The following is a 20,102-nucleotide window of genomic DNA, read 5'->3' on the forward strand; positions in this document are numbered from 1 at the left end:
GAAGGAGCCCAGGTGCCAACACCTCCTGTGCTGTGGCAGGCAGGGACTAGGAGGGCTCAGCACCTGAGCCCACGCTCTGCTTGAGCAGATGGTCTCTATTTCTACAGTGAGACAAAATCCAAGCCTCTTCCTGTTACAAAGCAGCCCACAGTCACAGCAAAATTTAAGGAAGAGGTGTTTTGTGGCAGAGATTAAAAAATCTGCTAAAGTATTTTAGAAACATTAAAGTGAACAACCTGTCCTTCGATATGCTGGCTAGCATCAGTCCAGAAGCCCAACACTTACTAAATTACCTTCCCTTATGCCATGAAGTGACCAAGTGCAAGTGTATTGCTAGATCAGCACCTCTAAATAATTATAACTTCCAGGAAATTTTCTGTTTCGTCACCATCCTGCTCTTTAGAAGTTTGATGAGTAACTCCAGGATTAGCAATATCCAGATTTTTCTCCTCCAGTCCTCCCCCATTTTATAACTAAAAGTAACATTGCTCTGAATGACATAAGCCAGATTTATTACCTGAATTAAGGGACCTCACCAGGCCCACTGCAGGCAATGGGAACTTTTCCATTAGCTCGGACCTATATGCAATTCCACATTCTGCCCTCACCATTTCCCTTGGTCATGCTCAACAGTTTTCATTCTGACTTGCCGTGCCTCAAGTTTAAATCAGGCAGCAAATTTTTCAGGCAGAAATGGCATCTTTGAGCATGTGTTTCAATCACCTACTCCCCCCCTGCCAAGTTTCCAAAGATAAGAGAAACCTCCTCACAGCACTGAAAAACAAATACATAACCAACATGTTCTCTCTACCATTTCTCATCTGGAGAAATACTGACTTTTTCTTGGCTCAGAGGATGCATCCACCAGCTTCTGTATCACCATTGCCCCACCACACACAGCAACACAGCTGCAGCTCTGAGGTTGGGCAACAGTGAGGGAAATATTTGTTTCTTGCCCTGTTTCCATGAAGTAGTTTGATTTCCAGGGGTGGGACAGGTGGCACAGGGAGCACAGCCCCTGCTCCAAGGCACACACACTGCAGGTACCAACCCAGGAACTCCGTGGTGTGACCTCCCTGTGCAGTGTGCCTGTGAGTTGTTCTCTCTGCTAACAGCCCATCAACCTCCCACCAAAAACAGGGAAATCTCTAAACCTGTGCCTGGGATGATTTTTGGACAGCTGATTCCCCACCACCACCTTGTGCTACTTTAAATTCTGGAAGCATCTGTGCCCTTTTACCTTCTGAGCCTCGAAGCGCACATCAGGTCCTGCGAGCTCTTCATCCCAAAGCTGTTCCCACCCAAATCCAGGGGACCTTTGCTTTTGGCCCTCAGGAGGCCAGGGGGCTGAGCTCAGCCCTCCAGCACGTCTCCCCTGCTGTGTCAGCTCAGCAAGGACGGCTGTGGGATCCTTCCACATGATAAGCACCCACTGGGGAGAACCTCAGCCAATGAGCCCAGGCTCTCAATGTGTTTGTGACAGTGTATTTGCATTTTGTAGAGAGATTTAAAAGCAAGGAATGCATTGGTGCATCCAGTTTTTGGACACCTACTCAGCCCTAGTCATGGTAACACTGGTATTCACTCTGTATTTGAAGGAATGGCAAAATTTGACAGATACAACCAGGGAGCATTCACATTTTCTCTAAAAAAGAAGTTATTCAATGACTGGAAGAAAAGCTTTAAGCAGTTGGTGTTTGCCAGAGGCCCAGCTCCAACAATATTGCCATCTCATTTACAGTATTTTAAACAATCCTCATGATTTTTTTCTTTTTTAAACAACGTCACTAACCGCTGTACAATTAAAACCTAGAGCATTAAAACATGACCTGGGAAGTGGGGGAGGTTGGGATGGGGCTCATGGTTTTGTTGTTGGGGATTTTTTGGTTGGTCAGTTGGTTGCTTGTTTTTTTTACAAATAATTACAAATACAATTCCAAGAAGATATATTACATTTTATATACAGAACACACCATTTCTATCAGGGTAGGGTATTAAGCCTGGCTTTTATTTTTACATGGCAACCCTGAGATGTCTTGTCGTCTTCCCTTGCACAGAAACTATACAAGTTCATTAACTCCTTCTAGAAAAAAATGGATTGCTATGTCTTAATAGCATCATCACCCTGTATAAATACTCAGAAAGGAAAAAGTTTAGTCTCTTCCCTAACTCAAATGTTCTTAGGATTTTTTTTCCCTGTTTCCCTGCTTAGTGGGAACAGATAATGGTGACTTTTTCAGTGTGCAACTCATTCCTCCTACTTGCCTTTTGGTAGAACAATTACTTCCCTTTTTTTTTTTTTTTTTGTTCTCCTTTTCAAATAAGTTTCTGTCAGGAATGAAGATGATGCCTTTTCAAAGATCTGTTTCCTGAAATTCCACTGTTAATTCATGAGCTACTTCTCAAACTAAAGGATGAAGACACAAGTGTTGGGTTGGCTGGAAACCAAGTAGCTTCTGACTCCTCATCCACTTCTGCTCTCTCCACCCCACCACCTCTTCATAAAAAAAGTTTCAATTCAGCATAATCCAGTTTCTAACAACAGTGAATTCTATGGATCTTTATGGAGAACACTGAATGCATTTCACCACACTACCTGAAATTCAGGTGTACTACACTGTCTTCTGCTCACCTGCAAGCTACAGCACGCCTTGCACCAGAGAGTATCTGAAGAGCAAATTCCTCTGCATGGAGCCTTGGCACGGATCCTGACACCCCTTCCACAAGCCCTGTAACTTTTTGAGAAGCAAACTTTGGAATAGCTGGATGACTTCTAAGCTTTATAATTATGCATGGGAGTCGTCAGCGTGAGTTGTCCATTCGGGGCCACCTCATTGCCATCATCCTCCAGCAGCCCCGACACGTCAGCGTTGGGAATGCTGTCGTGGTAGCTGCTGAAACTGATGTTGTCCTCTTTGAGTTCAATGGTCCAAAAGGGAGCATTAAGTTTTCTGTTCTGATACTCACGGTACATGTAGACAGCACCCACAAAGCCCATTAGTAGGACCACAACAATGATGATCACTGTCAAAATAATGATGTTAAACTGAGTCCATGAAACATCTGCGAAAGCAGAGGTGCTGTTGTCAGAGGAGCTTATAGGAAATATTGTCTGTAGAGTTGTTGGTGACAAAGTACTGTTTAGCACTGCCGTGGAAAAGAATGTGGCCTTGGTGGTATTTGGAGCAGAAGTTGTAAACTCCGTTGGTTCTGGGCCAAGAGTGGCTTCTACAAAACAAAAAATGATCAATAAAAAAATCTGCTGAGCTGAAAATCAAACACAAACGTAAGAGATTTGACATTCATATCACAGTTATTAGGGCAATTAAGGCTACACTGCTAAACTAGTATTTTTTCAATGCAGTTTAGAAGATGTCTGCCCAGGGTTGTGTGCCCAGGGGTTTTTTAATATAATTCTGTGTGCTAAGTGCCCATGAACTACAGGACTCCTCTGAAAAGTCTGGTGCTAAGGGACAGGTGCAGCAGTCATGATTCAGGGTTCAATACAGGAGCTCATGATGACAGCAAGTCCCAGTCCAGCTCCAGTTCAGACCAGGAAAATGGGGCTTTACCAAGCTCAGCAAGTTTAGACTCTGAACCAACGTGTCCCTTGGTGTCTGTGTGGGCTGCACACTCAGACACAGCAACTCCAGGAGCTTAAACCCTTCACAACCACTGCACCAGATGTAGGACTTTGTTCACGGTATTATTATTTCTACTTGTACAAACAAGAAGATCAAAACTGAAAAAATGAACCACAATTACTCAGCCATCGCAGCATTTTGCAGCAGGTTCAGTGTTTGCACCACTTTAGGTAAAAGGGCAAAGTAACCTCAGTTCTGCTTTTGAATTAAATCATACACAAGCCACATGGCGATCCCCAGTCTGCACAGCCAGAAGCAGGAGGTCACCAAATCACAATAAAGAAAGACTGCGGATGTTCTTCAGAAGCTTTTGAACACAGCAGAGGCCAGTTGGGATCCTGGTTTAGTTTCAGCTGCTGGCCTAGGTGCACACAGGAAGGATCAGAACATGGGAACTACCAGGCTGTTCTGTTTTTTCCTTGGCATTAAATAGCCAAAAACCTGCCTTGCTTCCAGCAGCCATGGATAACTCCCTTCTCAGTTCAGGAGTCAGGTTAACCTTGAGATCTCAGAAGTGGGATGTGAATTCATTACACCTGCATCAAACCTGCTGAGCTACAAACCTCAGAGAGCACCACAAATATGCAATATTAAGCTCATAAATGTAGCTAATAAAGCACTTCCTCACATGAATAACCTGATCTATTTTGGATTCTCAAGTCCAGGCAACAGGAACACTCCACAAGCTGAAGCCTCAATCAGCCAGAATGTTCTCTGCACCTATTGCTCCACAGGACTCTCTACATCCTCTTTCCCACTCTCTTCCTGCCAACAGAAAAGCAACTTCATTTTAAATCCACGTACAGCTGCAGCAATTACAGCTGATGGTGCCATGCTGTATAGATCCAGCTTCCAGCTCTCCTGAACATCTACTAATTATGATTGAGGAGGATAGTCACTTCCGAAGGACTAATTTTGCACTAAGTTGCATCTCCAATGGCAACAGGAGCTGGAAATATTCAGCACATGTCCTGCCACGGGCCCTCAGGGGAACTCCCACAAGTTAACTTTGGGCTGTCACATTCCCAGCTCAGGCAACCGAGAAAGAAATTCCTCTGGAAGGAGCATCACACACCTGACTGAGGTTCCTGCTCAGAGTCCCCTCCCTGCAGCAGCTCCTCTGCCTCAGGTTGATAAGGACACTCAGGATGCTGAATGCCAGAAGGCATTTCTCTATGGCATGACAGGCAAAATTTTGCAATAGGAAGCAACATGACAGAAGCAAGAAGTTCCTGGAAAACTTTGGCTTTGGGAAAAGGGCATGAGGAATTCACTCATCCTTTCCAAATTCCTTCACCAACACTTAATCCCTGGCAAAGCTGTAAGTAGGGAAAAAACAAAACCGAGACAATGGCTGATTCACCAGCAAGGAAACAGCACTTTTCTGGGCTTTATGTGTGAGTCAGCATCAGCTCAGGGCTGGCACGGAGGCCTGGGGTGAAGACATTTCCTGGCACTCCCAGGAACGTCCCGGTGAAGTGCCGGGCTCTGGCCCCGGCGCCGCTTCCGGGCCGTGACACGGCGCTGCCTGTTCCGCTCCCGGGGCCGTGCCAGCTCTCCAGATGTCCCAGAGCAGCTCCTTGAGAGCAGCAGCTGCTCCCTCAATGGGCTGCTTTGGCAGCTCTGACGGGAGCCTCAGATCCAGCTGCTTGACTGAAGCGCCGGCTCTGCAGAGCTGCTGCTGCCTCCTGCAGTGGAGGAGCTCTGGCAGGAGGCCCCGCGCCCGGTCCCGGCGAGGCCGCGGTGCTTGGCAGAGCCACACTGCGCCAGTGTGAGCCCCTGCTGTGCCTCCCCATGGCAGCAGGAGCACCACCTGCTCTGGGGCTGAAAACACTCGCTCTGCTCCGTTGAATATCCTCTCTATCTGCCTTGAAAGCACCAGAGTCCTGGTCAGGTTTAAGACCCTGGATGGCCCCAGTGGATACATGAGCTTTGCCCAGGCTGTACAGAACCTGCTGGCTCATTTCACCTGGGACCACTGAAACAGAGACTGGGTGATGATTTCACTCCAAGAGACACTCAAATGCAGAGGTGATTTATGAAAATCTTAACCTAAACCAAGTTAATGCTCAATAACCTCAGCATGTCAGTTTTTCGGCTTTTTTTTTTTTTTTGTTTAAGGAACTGGAAAAAAGCTGGACATCTTTTTAATTGCTTAATAAAAAAGGCAAAACATAAATGTCAGGGACTGAAAAAAACTCAAGGAGCATGTCCCAGCCCCCTTGAATGAGGAAAGGCTTTCCCCACATCAGGAACTGGAGAACTGGCTATAACAAAGTCATTAAAATAAAACTGAATGGTGAAAACTGCAAGTACCCAAGCAAAGCCACGTGTACAGATCTTAACGGAGCAAGGTCACGTGGATCCATGCACAAAGCCAGAGCTGTGCAGGGGGAGGTAATGGATGAGCTGATGTAAAAGTGCCATTTCCAGTCCTGTTACAGCTAATAAGCATCCAACTTTTTTGTACTGATCATGTCCCTGAGCAGGGAAGGACTCTGTGATTACACACCCAGTGAGCAGCACCAGAGTGAAAGCCACATTAGCTCCTGATGGAAGATCTGAATTGAATCTCTGTCTATGACAAGGACAAATTTGTCCCCAAATACTTCTCTGAACTATGGGTTTTTCATCTAATACATCACACTGGTAATGTTTCCATGCATGGTGTGGGACATCCACCATGAAATCCAACCTCCAGATAACCACTGAAGGAGCAACTCTACAAGCATTTCCTCTCATTCTACATTAAATACACTACAAATGGATTGAGTTTTTTCCAGCTTATTCACTAGCAGTGCCTGCCAGCATCTGGAATCAGGGTGGTTACAGAGGTAACTCTAAACCACCCTTCAAGGCCCGTAGGCACCAATGGCTGCATGCTGGAATCATCTGCCCAGGGAGGTAGTGGAGTCACTGTCCCTGGATGTGTTTAAAAAAGCCTGGATGTAGCACTCAGTGCCATGGTTTAATTGATGAGGAGGTGCTAGGTCATAGGCTGGACTAGATTATCTTACAGGTCTTTTCCAACCCAGTTCATTCCAGGATTCTGTTACAAAGATCTGGTTTTCTTCTCTGCACCAGAGGCCAGATGAACCTAAAGTAACATGAACAATTAACAGCATTCCCTCTCCAACCTTTTTCCAGCTGCACAGAGAGCCTTGCCAGTGACTTGAGCAGCATTTTTTACCTTTCCTGGTGCAGTTGGTGCCCTCGGAGTCCCTGGTGTAGCCCTCCTCACACAGCTCACAGTGGGTGCCCGTGGTGTGGTAGAGGCAGCCGATGCACTCGCCGCTGTCCGGCCGGCACACGCTGGGGGACAGCGCCGGGTCCACGTTCCCGTTGCACTCACACCTCACGCAGATGCTGTCCGAGTTGTAGTAGCCCTTGTCACACTGGTTGCAGTTGAGGCCAGTGTACCCTGGCTTGCACTTGTCACACCTCGGGACACTCTGGCCAGGCACTGGAGAACACAGAAAACAAAGCAGGGATGTGCCACGGTCCCTTGTAGAGACACCTGGGATTTGTTCTGTGGGGTTTGTTCTATGGGAACTGAACACAAGGCACCCTGACAAAAATCAGCAGCCACAAGTATTGACCAATCTCAAATTCTGAGCTGAAAACACAACTTTTGAACTGCAGCATTTTCTCTGTTAGTAAAGAAAAAACAGTTTTGGGGAGTTCTGATGCCTTGCACCAACCTCACAGAGCAAACTCAGCATGTTGCTAAGGAAATAGATTATTATTCCTGAACACTTCCATCTCAAACAGGCAATTTCAGAGAACAGCTGGAATTATATCAGGGATGCTTGCAATCCAAAGGAACTTTTGGGCCTATACAAAGCCAGAAGCAGCTTGCTTGCAAAATGGATTAGGGAAATATCAAAAAAAGTCTTACACATGACTATTACAACTCTAACTTCTCTCAGTTACCTTGGGGAATCTCTGCATGGAGTCCCATGGAGATGTTTGGAAGCAGACTCCGAAGTATGGAGGGCTACATGGCACTGCTGAGCTCCCCCTGCCCCCCTCCTGCCTGCCACGAGCTCAGCAGCTTTCTGCAAAATTTTGCAGGTTCTTCAGAGCAGACTGCAGCAACACACTGGGAGCTGGAAGTAGACTTTAAGATCCCTTCCAAGCCAAACCATTTTGTGATTCTGATCCCTCCCCTGCACAGCTGCTCTCACAAGAGGCAACATAAGCACCAGGGACCCATCACAGCAGGTGCTGCTTCCAGTGCCTACAAACAGGAGCTCCACAGGCTATAAAACACCTTGCTGGGCTGAGACACTCTGAGGGGCAATTTAAAAGAGAAGAGCAACCTTCATTATGAGGAATTAGACCAAAACAAAGCCTCACGTAAGTGGCAGGTGCCAGTGGATGCCACAATGGAGCAGGGGCAGTGCTGGCAGCCGTGGGCAGGATGGGTGCTCCGATAGAAACCCTCCTTGCAGAGCTCACAGTGCTTCCCCTCCGTGTTCTCCTGGCAGTCCAGGCAGGTGCCTGAGGAACAGAGAGGAGAACAAGCAAACATTCAGCAGCAGGAACTGGAGCAGAACATTTGGAGCAAGAATCCGTGTGGAACACACTCAATTATCAGAGCTCACAGGTGGTTTTGGATGCCCTCTGGCCAAAACATGATCCTGGCCTCTTATGACCTTCTGATGCTCATCCCCTCGCTGCACATGTACACAGATAATGTGAAAAAGCAGGTGGCCCCAGCAGAGGCCCCACAGCTCACCACTCAAAGGTCACTGCAGGTAAACACAAGTTATCAGTGTTAAAATTGAAAGCAGTTTCAGTTTGCATTTGTACCAGTGAGATAGAACACTGATGCTTTGAGTCCCCTGATCTCATGAGGGGGTGCCTGAGGTTTATTCCTTTGGTTTTTTGGGTGAGCCTCCTCCTGTCCACCTGGTGGACAGGGATGAGAACATGCCACTGTCCTGCTTTGGGGGCAGGCAGCTCCATCCTACCAGCACAGCTCCAGCTCCTCCACCCCCGGACAAGGCAGCAGCAGTCACTGACCTTCCCAGAGAAGCAGAGAAGTGGGGGCTCGTGAGCCAGCTGCCCTTCCTGGGGAAGCCCCTGAATCACAAACTCAATCTGCCGTGAATTCACAGACGCCTCTCCTAATGGCCTCCAAATTGCATTTTGATACTACTGTGACCCAGAAGAAAAATCTCCTTAGTTACAAAAGCACAGCCTCTATATAAAGCCCATCCATCACCAGGAACATGCTGTAATTCAGCTGGCTCCTCAGTGAGGTGGCAGGGAGCTGAGGGAAGATTTGATTAAATCCCATGTACCAGACTCTGCAAAGGCAACAGCCCTTTCTATAAACTGGGGTAGCCCAGAGTAGTGGGAGAGCACAGACAGATCCACTGAGCTGCTCCAGCAGTGCTGCTGGGGGATGGGGAAGTCTCATATCAACATCAACCACAGGGAAAAAATCCTGATTGAGGTTTGTGCTGACCGTTATAAAGACCACGGCAAATTTTCTTATTAATATCAGAACAGTTTGGCTCCCTCACAAGCCCAACACGGCTGCTGCTCCTCAATTCCCACAGTGATGACTCCACAGCCAAGCATCCCCAGGCAGCCTGGCATGTCCTTGCAGCCAGCCCTGATGCCAAGGGCAGGAAGCAAACCCAGGAAGTGGCTGATTCACCCACCCAGCAGGGCCCTGCCAGCACCCCTTGCTCAGCGTCACCTCCCACACGCTCTTTGCTCTTCCCTCAGCAGCCTGTCAGGCACGAGCCAGTGGTTTTTGTGGGAGAGATGGCAGGTTTAGAGGGGGATGTTATCTGCTATGCTTGGTTTCTCCAGCTGCAAACCTGGATCAGCTGTTTCAGTGGGATGGATGTCTTGGGCAGGGAAGTTCATCTGCCTGGTCACAGCAAGGCTCCCCAGGTACTAACAGGGGCAAAAATCTGGAATCACACCTGTGTTGCCTTGGTCATTTCAGGACCAATGTCTTTCCCATCAGCAGAAATCACCCACATCCATCTCCAGCAGCCCTGCAAATGGCTGTGTTTCCTTGAGTCAGCAGGTTGCTCAGCCAGGCAGAGCACACACGGGCATGCAATCAGGTATCACTGTGGAGAGCCTTAATAATTAATAGCAATTCTCATGCTGATAATGCCCTCAGGATGGATCAGACCTCACAGGACCCCACCTGGGAAACACCAGCCCACCTCAGTGCACAGACTCACCACGGAGCACAAGGGTCGTGGCAGAGGAAGTGCTGTCAGCTGGGGAGCTCCTGCTGCCCAAGTTATTTATTTATGCCCAGTAATTTTAAATATTCCTCCTGGCCAGAGCGATGCCAAGCAGGAGCTGGCTGCAGAGCCAGCAGAGGGAGCCCAAAGTATAGCAGTAATGGGAAAAAACTTTGAAAATTGGAAAAGCTACACAGAATTGATGTAAAGCTGGGGAGGTCACACAGAGTGCAGTCTCTAGAGCAGGCATCAGATCTAATTTTTAATCAACTTCGTTCTCTGTTCTGGTTTTGTTTGGTTCCCTCAGCCACAGCAGCATAAAGTTTTTGTCAAATCAACAATAGGGCATTAAGCAAAATGAGGGGTTTTCATTGCAATGCTGTGGGCAGCACTGGACAATCCCAGCAGAAAGAGCAGCCCCATCCCAGGAGCAAGGTCTGTGCTGGGTTTTCTTTGATAAATTGAGAGCAGGAAGAACACTGAAGGAGAAAAAAGGAAGAGCAGATTATCCTCCTCCTTCACAAAACCCACACACCCAGCTCCAAATCAGTAAGACAGCTGATGTGTGCACAGCTTTAGTGACAGCCTTGTATCCCTCAGTACTGGCAGGACATAAGCACACAGAATTCAGTATAGGAGTGAATGCAGTAATTCGTGCTCAAGAGAGGCAGGAATTCACCCCCAGGGAATGCAGACCCAGTGCCCACGGACCAGGGCATTCCTCTGCTGCAAACACACAGCCCATGAGAGAGCACACAGGTACAAATCACCCAGAAATACCCGATTTCATGAGCTCTGCCTCTCTGCCAACAAATTCCACAACATTACTTATAATTATTACTCCTGGACGAATATTACAGAAGTGCCCTTCAGCCTGTAAGTTTTGAGGAGCATTTGGAATTTGAAGTGAGTGCTGTGGCTGAAGGGGGGTTGTGCAGGCAGTCCCATGACAGAGCTCCTCCAGGATCCCTCCTCCTAGGTGAGATGGCAAAGCAGTTAAGCTCCCCCTGCCCTCCCAGAATCTGTTCAAGCACAGGTACCTCAACATTTGCACTCTATCAACATCTGAGTGAGAGACAGTCAAAGAAATAATCCAGGAAAATGAACAAGGCCAATTTATGAAAAATGGGCAGTATTAATTAGATGCTGCCAGTTTTTAGCAGCTCTAATCCTGTTATCTGTGGCAGCAAGTCCCCTTACGTCAGTGCCAGCACAGTATGTTTCCAGGTAAACAGCAGCTAAACAAAAGGTCTTTAAAAGCCCATGTTGTGTGTTTGTGTAAGTGCAAAGAACAATAGAGCCCCAGTTTTTGATACAGGCTGCTGAATTAGGGCTCTGCACTGCAGCCTGGGCTAAAGCACACAGCCTTCACTGCCTTCCCTCAAAGGAGACCAACCCCAACCTTCCATTTCCATTTCAGCTTTAAGGTAAAGATTTTGGGTACACAAGGCAAAAAGGTGTAGATGAAGGGGATAGGAGCAGAGTGTGAACAGAGACAGAGATGGCAAGTGAAGCCTGCAGCCCGTGGTGACAAGAGGACATCATCACCTGTGGAGTTGTCGCAGGTGTGGGAGTGGTTGTTGCACTGGCAGGGCTCACACGTGGTCTCATTGAACCTGTAGTAGCCCTCACTGCACCGGTCACACTTCAGGTCCGTGACACCAACTTTGCACTGGCACCTCCCAGAGCTGCAGAGGGAAAAACAAACAGTGAGATCTGGCTGTGCTGGGAGGCATCCAAGGTACAAACCTGCAGGCAGGATTTTGGAGTCCCTGTCTTCCTTTCTGCCAGCAGCAGGACATGAAACCCAGGGAGAAACACTTCCAAAAAGTGATGTAGAGTTCAAGAAAAGACGAGTGTCTGCCAAGCCAGTTGCCCTGACAGCAATTTCCAGCTGGGCACCAGAAATCATTGGTCATTCCAGAAAGCCTTGGCCCACAGCCATTCCCTTGCATCAACCCCAGCAGATGCTCCCGCAGCCCCTCTGGAGTCCCTGTCCCCCCTGCACCAGCCCTGGGTCCTGCAGGGACCCATGGACACACCCATGGTCACTGTGCCTGGACAATCTCAGAGCACCCACGTGGGTCATCCTCTCCCTTCCACATCAGCGCTGAGCAGCACCTCCCAGATTTTTGTGTGAGTAGACAATTCCCTTCTCACCAGCTGCCCTCCTGGCTCCCCTGGGAGCCAGGGCAGCAGCTCACGTGTCCTGCTTGGCTCCAGCCAGGGCAGGTGTCAGCCATCTGCACTCCCTCCTCTTCTCCTCCATGGTCCCATTTATCCCTTCCCCATCTCCATGGACACTTGGGCCAGGCCCCTCTCTCCTGGTGAATTCTAGGCAGTAAAGCAGGGGAAGACAAGAGAGGCTTCTCCCCTCCCCAGCAGAGGTTTCCACTCCAGCTGACCTAGACAGGAGCTGTTTACTTGGGCACTGCAGGGAGGGTGGAGCACTGCGCTGTGAACACAGAGGGCATTGCTGGTGGCTGCCATGAGCAAACAAATACCAGGAGCTATAAAAAGCAAAGGTTACTCTCATTCCTTTGGCTTTCCATGCTACTCTCTCCACACAGAGGCTTCCAACACTTTGCTTTCATAACAGACTTTATACACAGGCAGCATTTAGCTCAGCTCCCAGAGGAATCACAGGAATGGATCAATTCCCACCCAGCCCTGGGCACAGCCACTGCTGGAGGTGCCTCATCCCACCTGCACACTGGGAACAGCCAAGCCAAGGGACAGAGAGCACCCCGTGCCTCTGCACAACCCCGACAGCCCTGGGGAGACCTGCAGGAACCCCAGCCCTGCCTGCTGCAGGGAACCAGGGCAGCAACCCAAATAAACAGCATTCAGTCCCCTCCAGGTGATGGATTTATCTGCAGAGGAGGTGACACACACAGACCCACAGACAGCCCTTACAGGCTGCATCACCCTCTGAGCTCTCCCCTGGGTAACCTCCACCCTGTTCAAACACCTTTTAAACACCTTTGAAATACCTTTTAAAGTCACCATTTCAGGGCTCACTGTGCCTGCACAAAGCTCATCCATTGTTCCCCCTCTCCTCCTGGAAAGACTGAGCAAGGCACAATTTGCTCCTAAAAGACTCCAGAAAAATCTGCTGTTCAAAACTAATAGATATTTGATGCACTGTTGATGTGTTGTTTTTAACTAAAATGCAGTAGATTGTGATGTTTGGGGCAAGACATTGCTTCTGTTAGAAATTCGCATAATCCAGTATTTCTGTTGTTTGTTTGTTTGCCAAAGGAAAAGGAACTACTCGCCGAAATATGGACCTCAGCCCAAGGGGCTACACAACTAAATAGTTGCAGAATCTGAAATCTCAAGCATATTTAATGGTCTGATTACAAGAAGAAGAAAGAAATATGATGTTTCCTTGCTCTCCAGACCATTATCTGGAAGTGCAGCAGGCAGATGCAAAATTCAAAGGCACACTGGTAAGCAGCTCAGAATGTTTGGCTGGTAAGCAGCTCAGAATGTTTGACTTTTAAAGAGCTTTTCACAAGACCCAACATTAATCCAAACGTTGTCACAGTGTTTAAAATAAGCGCAAACAAAAAGCAGCTTTTTATTATTTGCTCCTGACTGCTACCGCTATTCCTGTAAGAGGGCAGGGACAGGCAGGGAAAAGCACGTGCTGTGGGGAGGAAAATCTGATGTTTAGCCTGAAAACACATCTTTTGGGGATGCAGCATATGAGCAGGGTTTTGTAGGACCAAGAATTTGAGCTACATCATATTCACCCTCCCTGGCTTCCTCCTGGAGTTCAGAGAGTTCTGTCTGACTCCCTCATGTCCCTGATCCACCCTTTTTCTCAATGACACCCTCCTATTCCTCCCTGCTTCCACACAGACTCCCATTTTATTTTTTTCAAGGAGGTTTATTTCCCCAATGACCCTGCTGGAGCTCAATTCAGCATTTTGGGGCACAGTCCCTTGATTTTACTCACTAGCTTAGAAATAACAGGAAAGAAAGCTTAAAAAAAGAAAGAAAGAAAAAAAAAAAAGACTGTTTGGAAAGTTTGGTTTGAATGCCTCTTGAACAGACCTTTTCTCAACATGTTACACATGGCACAGAGCCAAGTCCTGCATGTGCAAGAATTAAATCACTCAGCAAATATAAAGCTTTGCCTGTGGTCATTGCTTCCACAGAATAAAGCCCCCTTACAACACTCCTTTTTATAGCTCCAGCCCAGCAAAGTCTGTCAGACACTTTTTAAAGCAAAGGTCAATGATATAAATGCATTGAAACCACAAGAAAAAAAAAAATCCTGTTAACAGACCAATTGTGCCCATAAAAATCCAGAAATTCGAAAGAAAAGACCCACAGTTTAAAACTTGCACAGTGAGAACTGAACTGAGTTTTGAGTATCAGCCAAGAATTTCTTTTTGGGGGGAAGTGGGGAGAATGAGGGGGATGGGAAGAAGGAAACGTTTTGATGCAGCAACATCAATACTCAACTCCACTTCAGATGATGATTAACCCCTCTGAAGCCAGCCAGTGTTCAGCTCTCAAAGAATTGATACAAATATGTATTGTGATAAAACCAGGCTTCCAGTTACCAAAGTCTCCTGCCAGCATTGGTTTCTACCAGATTTTTATGAATGCACTCACTCTGGAGACCGTGTAGGTGGTGTGTATCACCATCACATCATCCATCAAGTTTACAGATGTTTCCCACTGATTAAAGCCATCACCAGCACATGAAGCACTGGCAAAAGGAGCAGGCAGTGACTGCTGGCCAGGGCAGCCACAGCCAGCATGGAATGATGTGACCCTCTGGGGACAAGGGCCACATTTGGCCAGGATTGGGACCCCCCCAAGGCAGGAGCTGGATCACCTGAGCACCCTCATCCCTCAGGGTGCATGTTCTGCCTCAGGAGACAGCCTGGGGCTGGACTGGGACACAGCCACCCCAGGCAGCAGCATTCCCACAGCCATGGGGCAGGGCAGTGTAAATAAAACACTGGGGCAGGGGACAGCCTACACCCCAAATTATGTCTGCAAAAAGCCAGCCTGGTTTCATTTCCAGTCCCCACAGCTCCCTTCCTCTCCTCTCAAGGGGAAAGAGCCACAGGATCCTTCACTTGCAAAGAGATTTGTGTCACTGGTGGTAACCAAATGTTCCCTGAGGTGGGATTTTACACGGGACTGCAGCTTTACAGGTACAGAAGCCAAGGGGACACAGCAGAGACACCCCAGCACTCCCCTGGTAAAGAGGAGGAGTGCAGACAGTTCTGCCCCCACCTGGAAGTGTCTCAGGAGCAGGGCACAGGGACCAGAGAAGCCCCTGAAGGCACAGAGTATCCTGCAGAGGGTCTCCTGCCACATCTGTGGCTGGGGAAGGACACGGAGAGGGGCTGGGCTTGGGAGCTCGGGCAAGGTCCTCACTGCGCACTGCTCAGCACAGACTGCACAGGAGCTCAAGGCCTCATCACAAGGGATAAAAAGCATTCAAGTGTCTGTGATCTGAGACAGACCACAATGTGCAGCCACATCTGCAAGGGGTCTCCTCCTCCACAGAAACATCTTGATTTTAGCAGGGACATGACAAGCACAAGATGGATGGGAGGATGAAGGACCATGGCCTTAGGGGCTGTTGGGAGACAAGCTGTGCACAGTTAATGGTCTAACAGAAAACCCTCAGCAAGCTCCATTCATTCCTCTCTTCCTTTTTTTTTTTTTTTTTCTGGTGTGGTTTTTTTGTTTTGGTTTTTTTTTTTTTTTCCTAAGGAGAAGGAAGGGAGAAATTAATTTTGAATATATTCCCAGACACCAAAAAAGCCTGGATGCCCCAGTCAGAGCCCAGGGACTCTCTGGCCATGTCAGACCCAGCCAAAACAGCACAACACAAGCTCTTGTGCCTCTCAAAACATATGAGATTGGTAAGATTTTAGGGCAGAGGCAGAAAAGGAGGGAGCTTCCATGGGTCTTAAACCATGCCCTGCAGGTGAGCCATGCAAAACCTACAACAAGAGTTTTTCCAAATCCATTTACTGTCTCCCCTTGAAGCACAGAGCACAGGCCCACACCCTGCCCAGCTCAGCGTCTCCCTGAGCAGCCCCAGGAGAGATGGGCAGGGACACACTGCCCAAGAGACAGCAAAGTGAGGGCTACACCAGCCCTTCCCTGGACATCTCCAGGTGGCATCTCCAGCTTCACCTGTCCCCTTGGGAAGCCCCAGTGACAGCAATGCCATCAGTTGTCCCAGCAGGGCACGGGGTGTCCCTGGAACAGACGATTCCCAGCAGCGACAGAGCTCCCTGGGAACAGGGGAAATCGTGTTCAGCCACGAGCATCTTTAAAACAAACCCCATGAAAAGGCTTTGCCACACTTTGATGGGATTAGACAAAAGGATTCTGCACAAGATTAGGAGGATTCAGAAGAGATGTCTCCAAAAATGGTGTGTTCCTCCAGCGAGCTGGGCTCCTTTAGTGCTGATTTTCTGTGATGTCTGACAGCAGCCAGGGGATAAATCTCTCTTACACCTTCCTGGGCAATGTGGAAAAGTTCACATTTGAAAGCTAAATGCTCCAAGACACTTTGGTGGGAAAGCAGTGTTGTTAAAACTCAGAATCACAGAATCATTTAGGTGGAAAAGGCCCCCATGATCACTGAGCCCAGCCTCTGAGTGATCATCATCAGAGCACTGAGTGCCATGTCCAGTCTGCTGAGCACCTTCAGGAATGGGGACTCCCCCACCTCCCTGGGCAGCCCCTTCAATGCTTCACAACCCTTCCCATGAAAAAATCCAACCTGGTGCCGCTTGAGGCCACATCCTCTCATCCTCAGGACACCAAGAACCCTCACAACCCACATGCTGACTTTTCTGTCAGTCACTTATGGAATATCAGCACGTGGGGAAGGGGAGAGCAGGAAAAAGCCCCACACTGGGTTCCTCCTCCCCACTCCCTCAGCTCAACCCAAAGCTGCTGGTGGCCAAGGTGGCTCTGTGGGAGAGTCAGTGGGGCCAGGGCCAAGCCCTGCACCAGCCACCCGCTCTGAGCCCCTTTGTGGAGGGCACAAGAAGCAGAGCTTTATGGGGCCAACACTGGCCCATTGTGTGCCACATTCCTCACTCTGTGCTGGGGCACGGCAGCTGTTTTGTAGGGCAGCCCTCGACAGAGCAGGGACACTTCACAGCTCTGAAAGGCCACTCTGTAAATGTCAAAGGGCCACCTTGTCTGGCCACCACCGCCTCCGCAGCCCCAGCGCCCCGCCAGGGAAAGCCAGGAGTCTCCAGGCTGCCTCTGGAAAGGCAGGAATCCCCAGGCTGGGCTCTGGAAAGGCAGGAGTCTCCAGGAGGGCTCTGGAAAGGCAGGAGTCTCCAAGAGGGCTCTGGAAAGCCAGGAATCTCCAGGCTGGCTCTGGAAAGCCAGGAATTCCAGGCTGGCTCTGGAAAGCCAGGAGTCTCCAAGCTGTGCTGTCCCCTCCAGGTGCCCTTGAAGGCAGGGGAGGGGGCAATGGAAAGTCCACATGGCCCTGGAGAGGGGCCTTGGATGGGTTCCTGCACAGTTCCATGGGCAGAAGCCTCACTCACAGCAAAGTGCCAGCCTCAGCTGGTGGGTGCTGGTTCCCAGAGCAGCCTCTGGGGATGGTGTGCAGGAATGGGCCAGGGACCCTGGGTGCAGAGGAGGACACATCAGTGGGGTGCCAGGGAGATGGGGCTGGTCTGCACTGAACACCTCTGTTTTGCCCAAAGGGGTCCCTCCACCCCCCAGGCCTCTGCTCAGGCAGCAGAGGAGGACTCAGGGCACAAGCAGTGCCTGAAGTTCACGCTGGGCACTGCCCCCCAACCAGAATTTAGCCACAAAAGCTGAAGCAGTTGAGCCCATATTTCTTTTTGAGGGCAGCCAGTGTTTGCCAGAGCAGCAAAGTTTGCAGCAGACAATGCAGGAACAGCAATGCCTGATGGAAAACCCACAAAATAACAGGATTTCTGAGAAGCCATAATTACCATAGGGGAGATGATAACAATCCACCTTTCCCTGCTGCTGTGTCCAGTCACTCATTCATTTCCCATTCCTGTCTGCAACTGAATAAAAATGGGTTCAGGTACCTTTACCTTCTTGTGGAGGCAGAGGGGAGGAGAGCTAATCAGATGTAAAGGATGTGAGAGATTTAGATAATTAAACCATGCAGAAAAATAGGCTTTAACAGGGTATTCTTCTGCTTTTCTGACGTCCACATGTAATAATTTCCGCTACAAAACAAGATCTGTTCTCTGCAGAGCGATGCTGACAAGGCATTACTGGGAGATAATGAGCCACCAGTTGTGCTCATCCGATCTATAAAAGGGAGAGCAGTCTTTTTAAAGAGAAAAAGGGGGTTTGTCTGGTTTTGAGGGGGATGTAAAGCACAAGTCCTTGAGGATTTCAGCTCCCAAGGTCACATCTCCAAAGGGGAGCAGGGCCTGATGTGGTTTACTGGACTGCTAAAATACAGCAGAATGGAAAGACAGATCCCACGCAAAAGAGAGACATTTCAGAAGTGTGATGACACTCTGCAGACAGAAAATGAAGACTTTATCTATGCAAAACAAGAATTCCATCACTTCCCCCAAACAACCTCCAGGGTCTGGGATGGCCAGCAGCCCTGCAGGCTGGTAAAGCTCCACAAAAACTTTGAATTTCAATGGACCTGCATTTCCTGACCCCTGAAAAAACCCCACCAAGTCCTGCCTCACAGGAGGTGCGAGGTGTGTCCACACTGTGCCCCACCAGGCTGCCCCCCACAGTTTCTCTGCACCTTCCCACATCCCACCAGCTCCTCAATCCCAGTGTGTGGCTCTCCCTGCCCATTTTCCCCAGCTCCCTCAGAACCCCCAGCCCTTATTCAAAGGTCTCAACAGAGCACTTTGTCCAGTGCTGCTGCCCTTACCCTCAGCAGCCAGGCTCTTACAAATCCCCACGAGCTGGGGTCACAGGATCAGCCTCTGCACACAGAACCCCACCCCAAAGGCAGCACACAGGGATGGCCACTGCCCTCCCTGCCTGGCCTCGCAGCATCCCTGCTCCAGGGGACAGCCATGTCCACATGCTCCCAGGGACACTGCCTCCACTCTTTTTAACACAAACACAAAGCCTGAGGTCCCCTTGAGGGGGCAAAGCATCTCTGAATTAACACCCGGGCACTTACATGTGTGTGTTATTTTTTTCTCCCTTTTTTTTCACTGGAAATGAGTGACAGGAGCTCTCTCTCACATGACTTATGCCAAGCCTGCAGCACAAGCCATGCAGGAATTAGGATCACAGGGCTGTCTGCAGCCAGCAATAAGGAAAGGCTGCTGGACCAGCAAAGAAGCAGAGCACTGCACCCTTGGCCATGGGGTTTCAGCCCACAGCAACCAAAGGAGAGCAGAGATCACCTTCAAGCTGTCTGCTGGAGCTTCTGCTTCCCACTGACCTTCTACTTATGGGGAAACTGAGGCACAGGCAGAGGGAGCAACTTAAACTGATCCACAGATCCCAATTTAACAGGCATCTGTTTGCACTAGAGACAATGGTGCATGATTAGTTTAGAGTTTTTTAAGGGAACTGGAAAAACCTAACCCAGTTTAGATGGTTAGCCTGGGTTTAGGTAAACCATGTGGCAAAGCCGTGTCATGGGAGGTTTAGGCTGGATACCAGGAAAAGTTCCTTCCCCCAGAGGGTGTTGAGCACTGGAAAAGGCTCCCCAGGGAATGATCCCAGCCCTAAGGCTGCCAGAGCTCCAGGAATGCTTGGACAACACTCTCAGGCACAGGGTGGGATTGCTGGGGTGTCTGCGCAGGGTCAGCAGTCAGACTGGATGATCCCTGTGGGTCCCTTCCACCTCAAAATATTCTCTGATTCTGTGATCCCTAAAACCCCCAGCAGCCACAGCTCTCCTTGTGTTCCCTGGCACAGGTACTGCTGCATCACCTTTCTCCCCTAGGACCAGGACAAGTTTAAAAAACAAAACCCCCCAGGGAAGCAGGAAATTGAGGGCTGAACCCTTCTGCCAGGCAGCAGCATCTCTTAGCAGCATCTCTGCTTCTCCCCCGTTCACATCCCAAACCCACAGGAGCACCCACGCAGGACCAGCTGCTCGTGGGCTAAACACACTGCCCCCACAGCTCCAGGAAAGGAAGAGCTGCACACACCCAAGTGCTGGGCTAGGAAAAGTTGGGATAAACACCTCAAAGGAGGTAAATCCAGGTCAGCCCTCCTGCAGACGAGCTGGGTCACACTGGGCAGTGTC

The 20,102-nt window shown here is 49.3% G+C and overlaps 1 protein-coding gene across 1 annotated transcript in view; it reads right to left on the reverse strand.

The window, feature by feature from the left end:
• Positions 1-1,469: 1,469 nt before the first annotated feature.
• Positions 1,470-20,102, reverse strand: part of MEGF9 (multiple EGF like domains 9) — a 45,382-nt gene continuing 26,749 nt past the window's right edge. Inside the window, exons 3-6 of the mRNA XM_077787952.2 lie at positions 11,414-11,553; positions 8,004-8,147; positions 6,835-7,107; positions 1,470-3,228 (exon numbers count right to left, since the gene is read on the reverse strand). Coding sequence (XP_077644078.2) covers positions 2,774-3,228; positions 6,835-7,107; positions 8,004-8,147; positions 11,414-11,553 — 1,012 coding nt within the window. The 3' untranslated portion in view covers positions 1,470-2,773. The remainder of the gene's footprint in view (positions 3,229-6,834; positions 7,108-8,003; positions 8,148-11,413; positions 11,554-20,102) is intronic.

Source organism: Lonchura striata, chromosome 17 (genome assembly GCF_050655825.1).
Source record: "Lonchura striata isolate lonStrDom1 chromosome 17, ASM5065582v1, whole genome shotgun sequence".
NCBI classification, from domain to species: domain Eukaryota; kingdom Metazoa; phylum Chordata; class Aves; order Passeriformes; family Estrildidae; genus Lonchura; species Lonchura striata.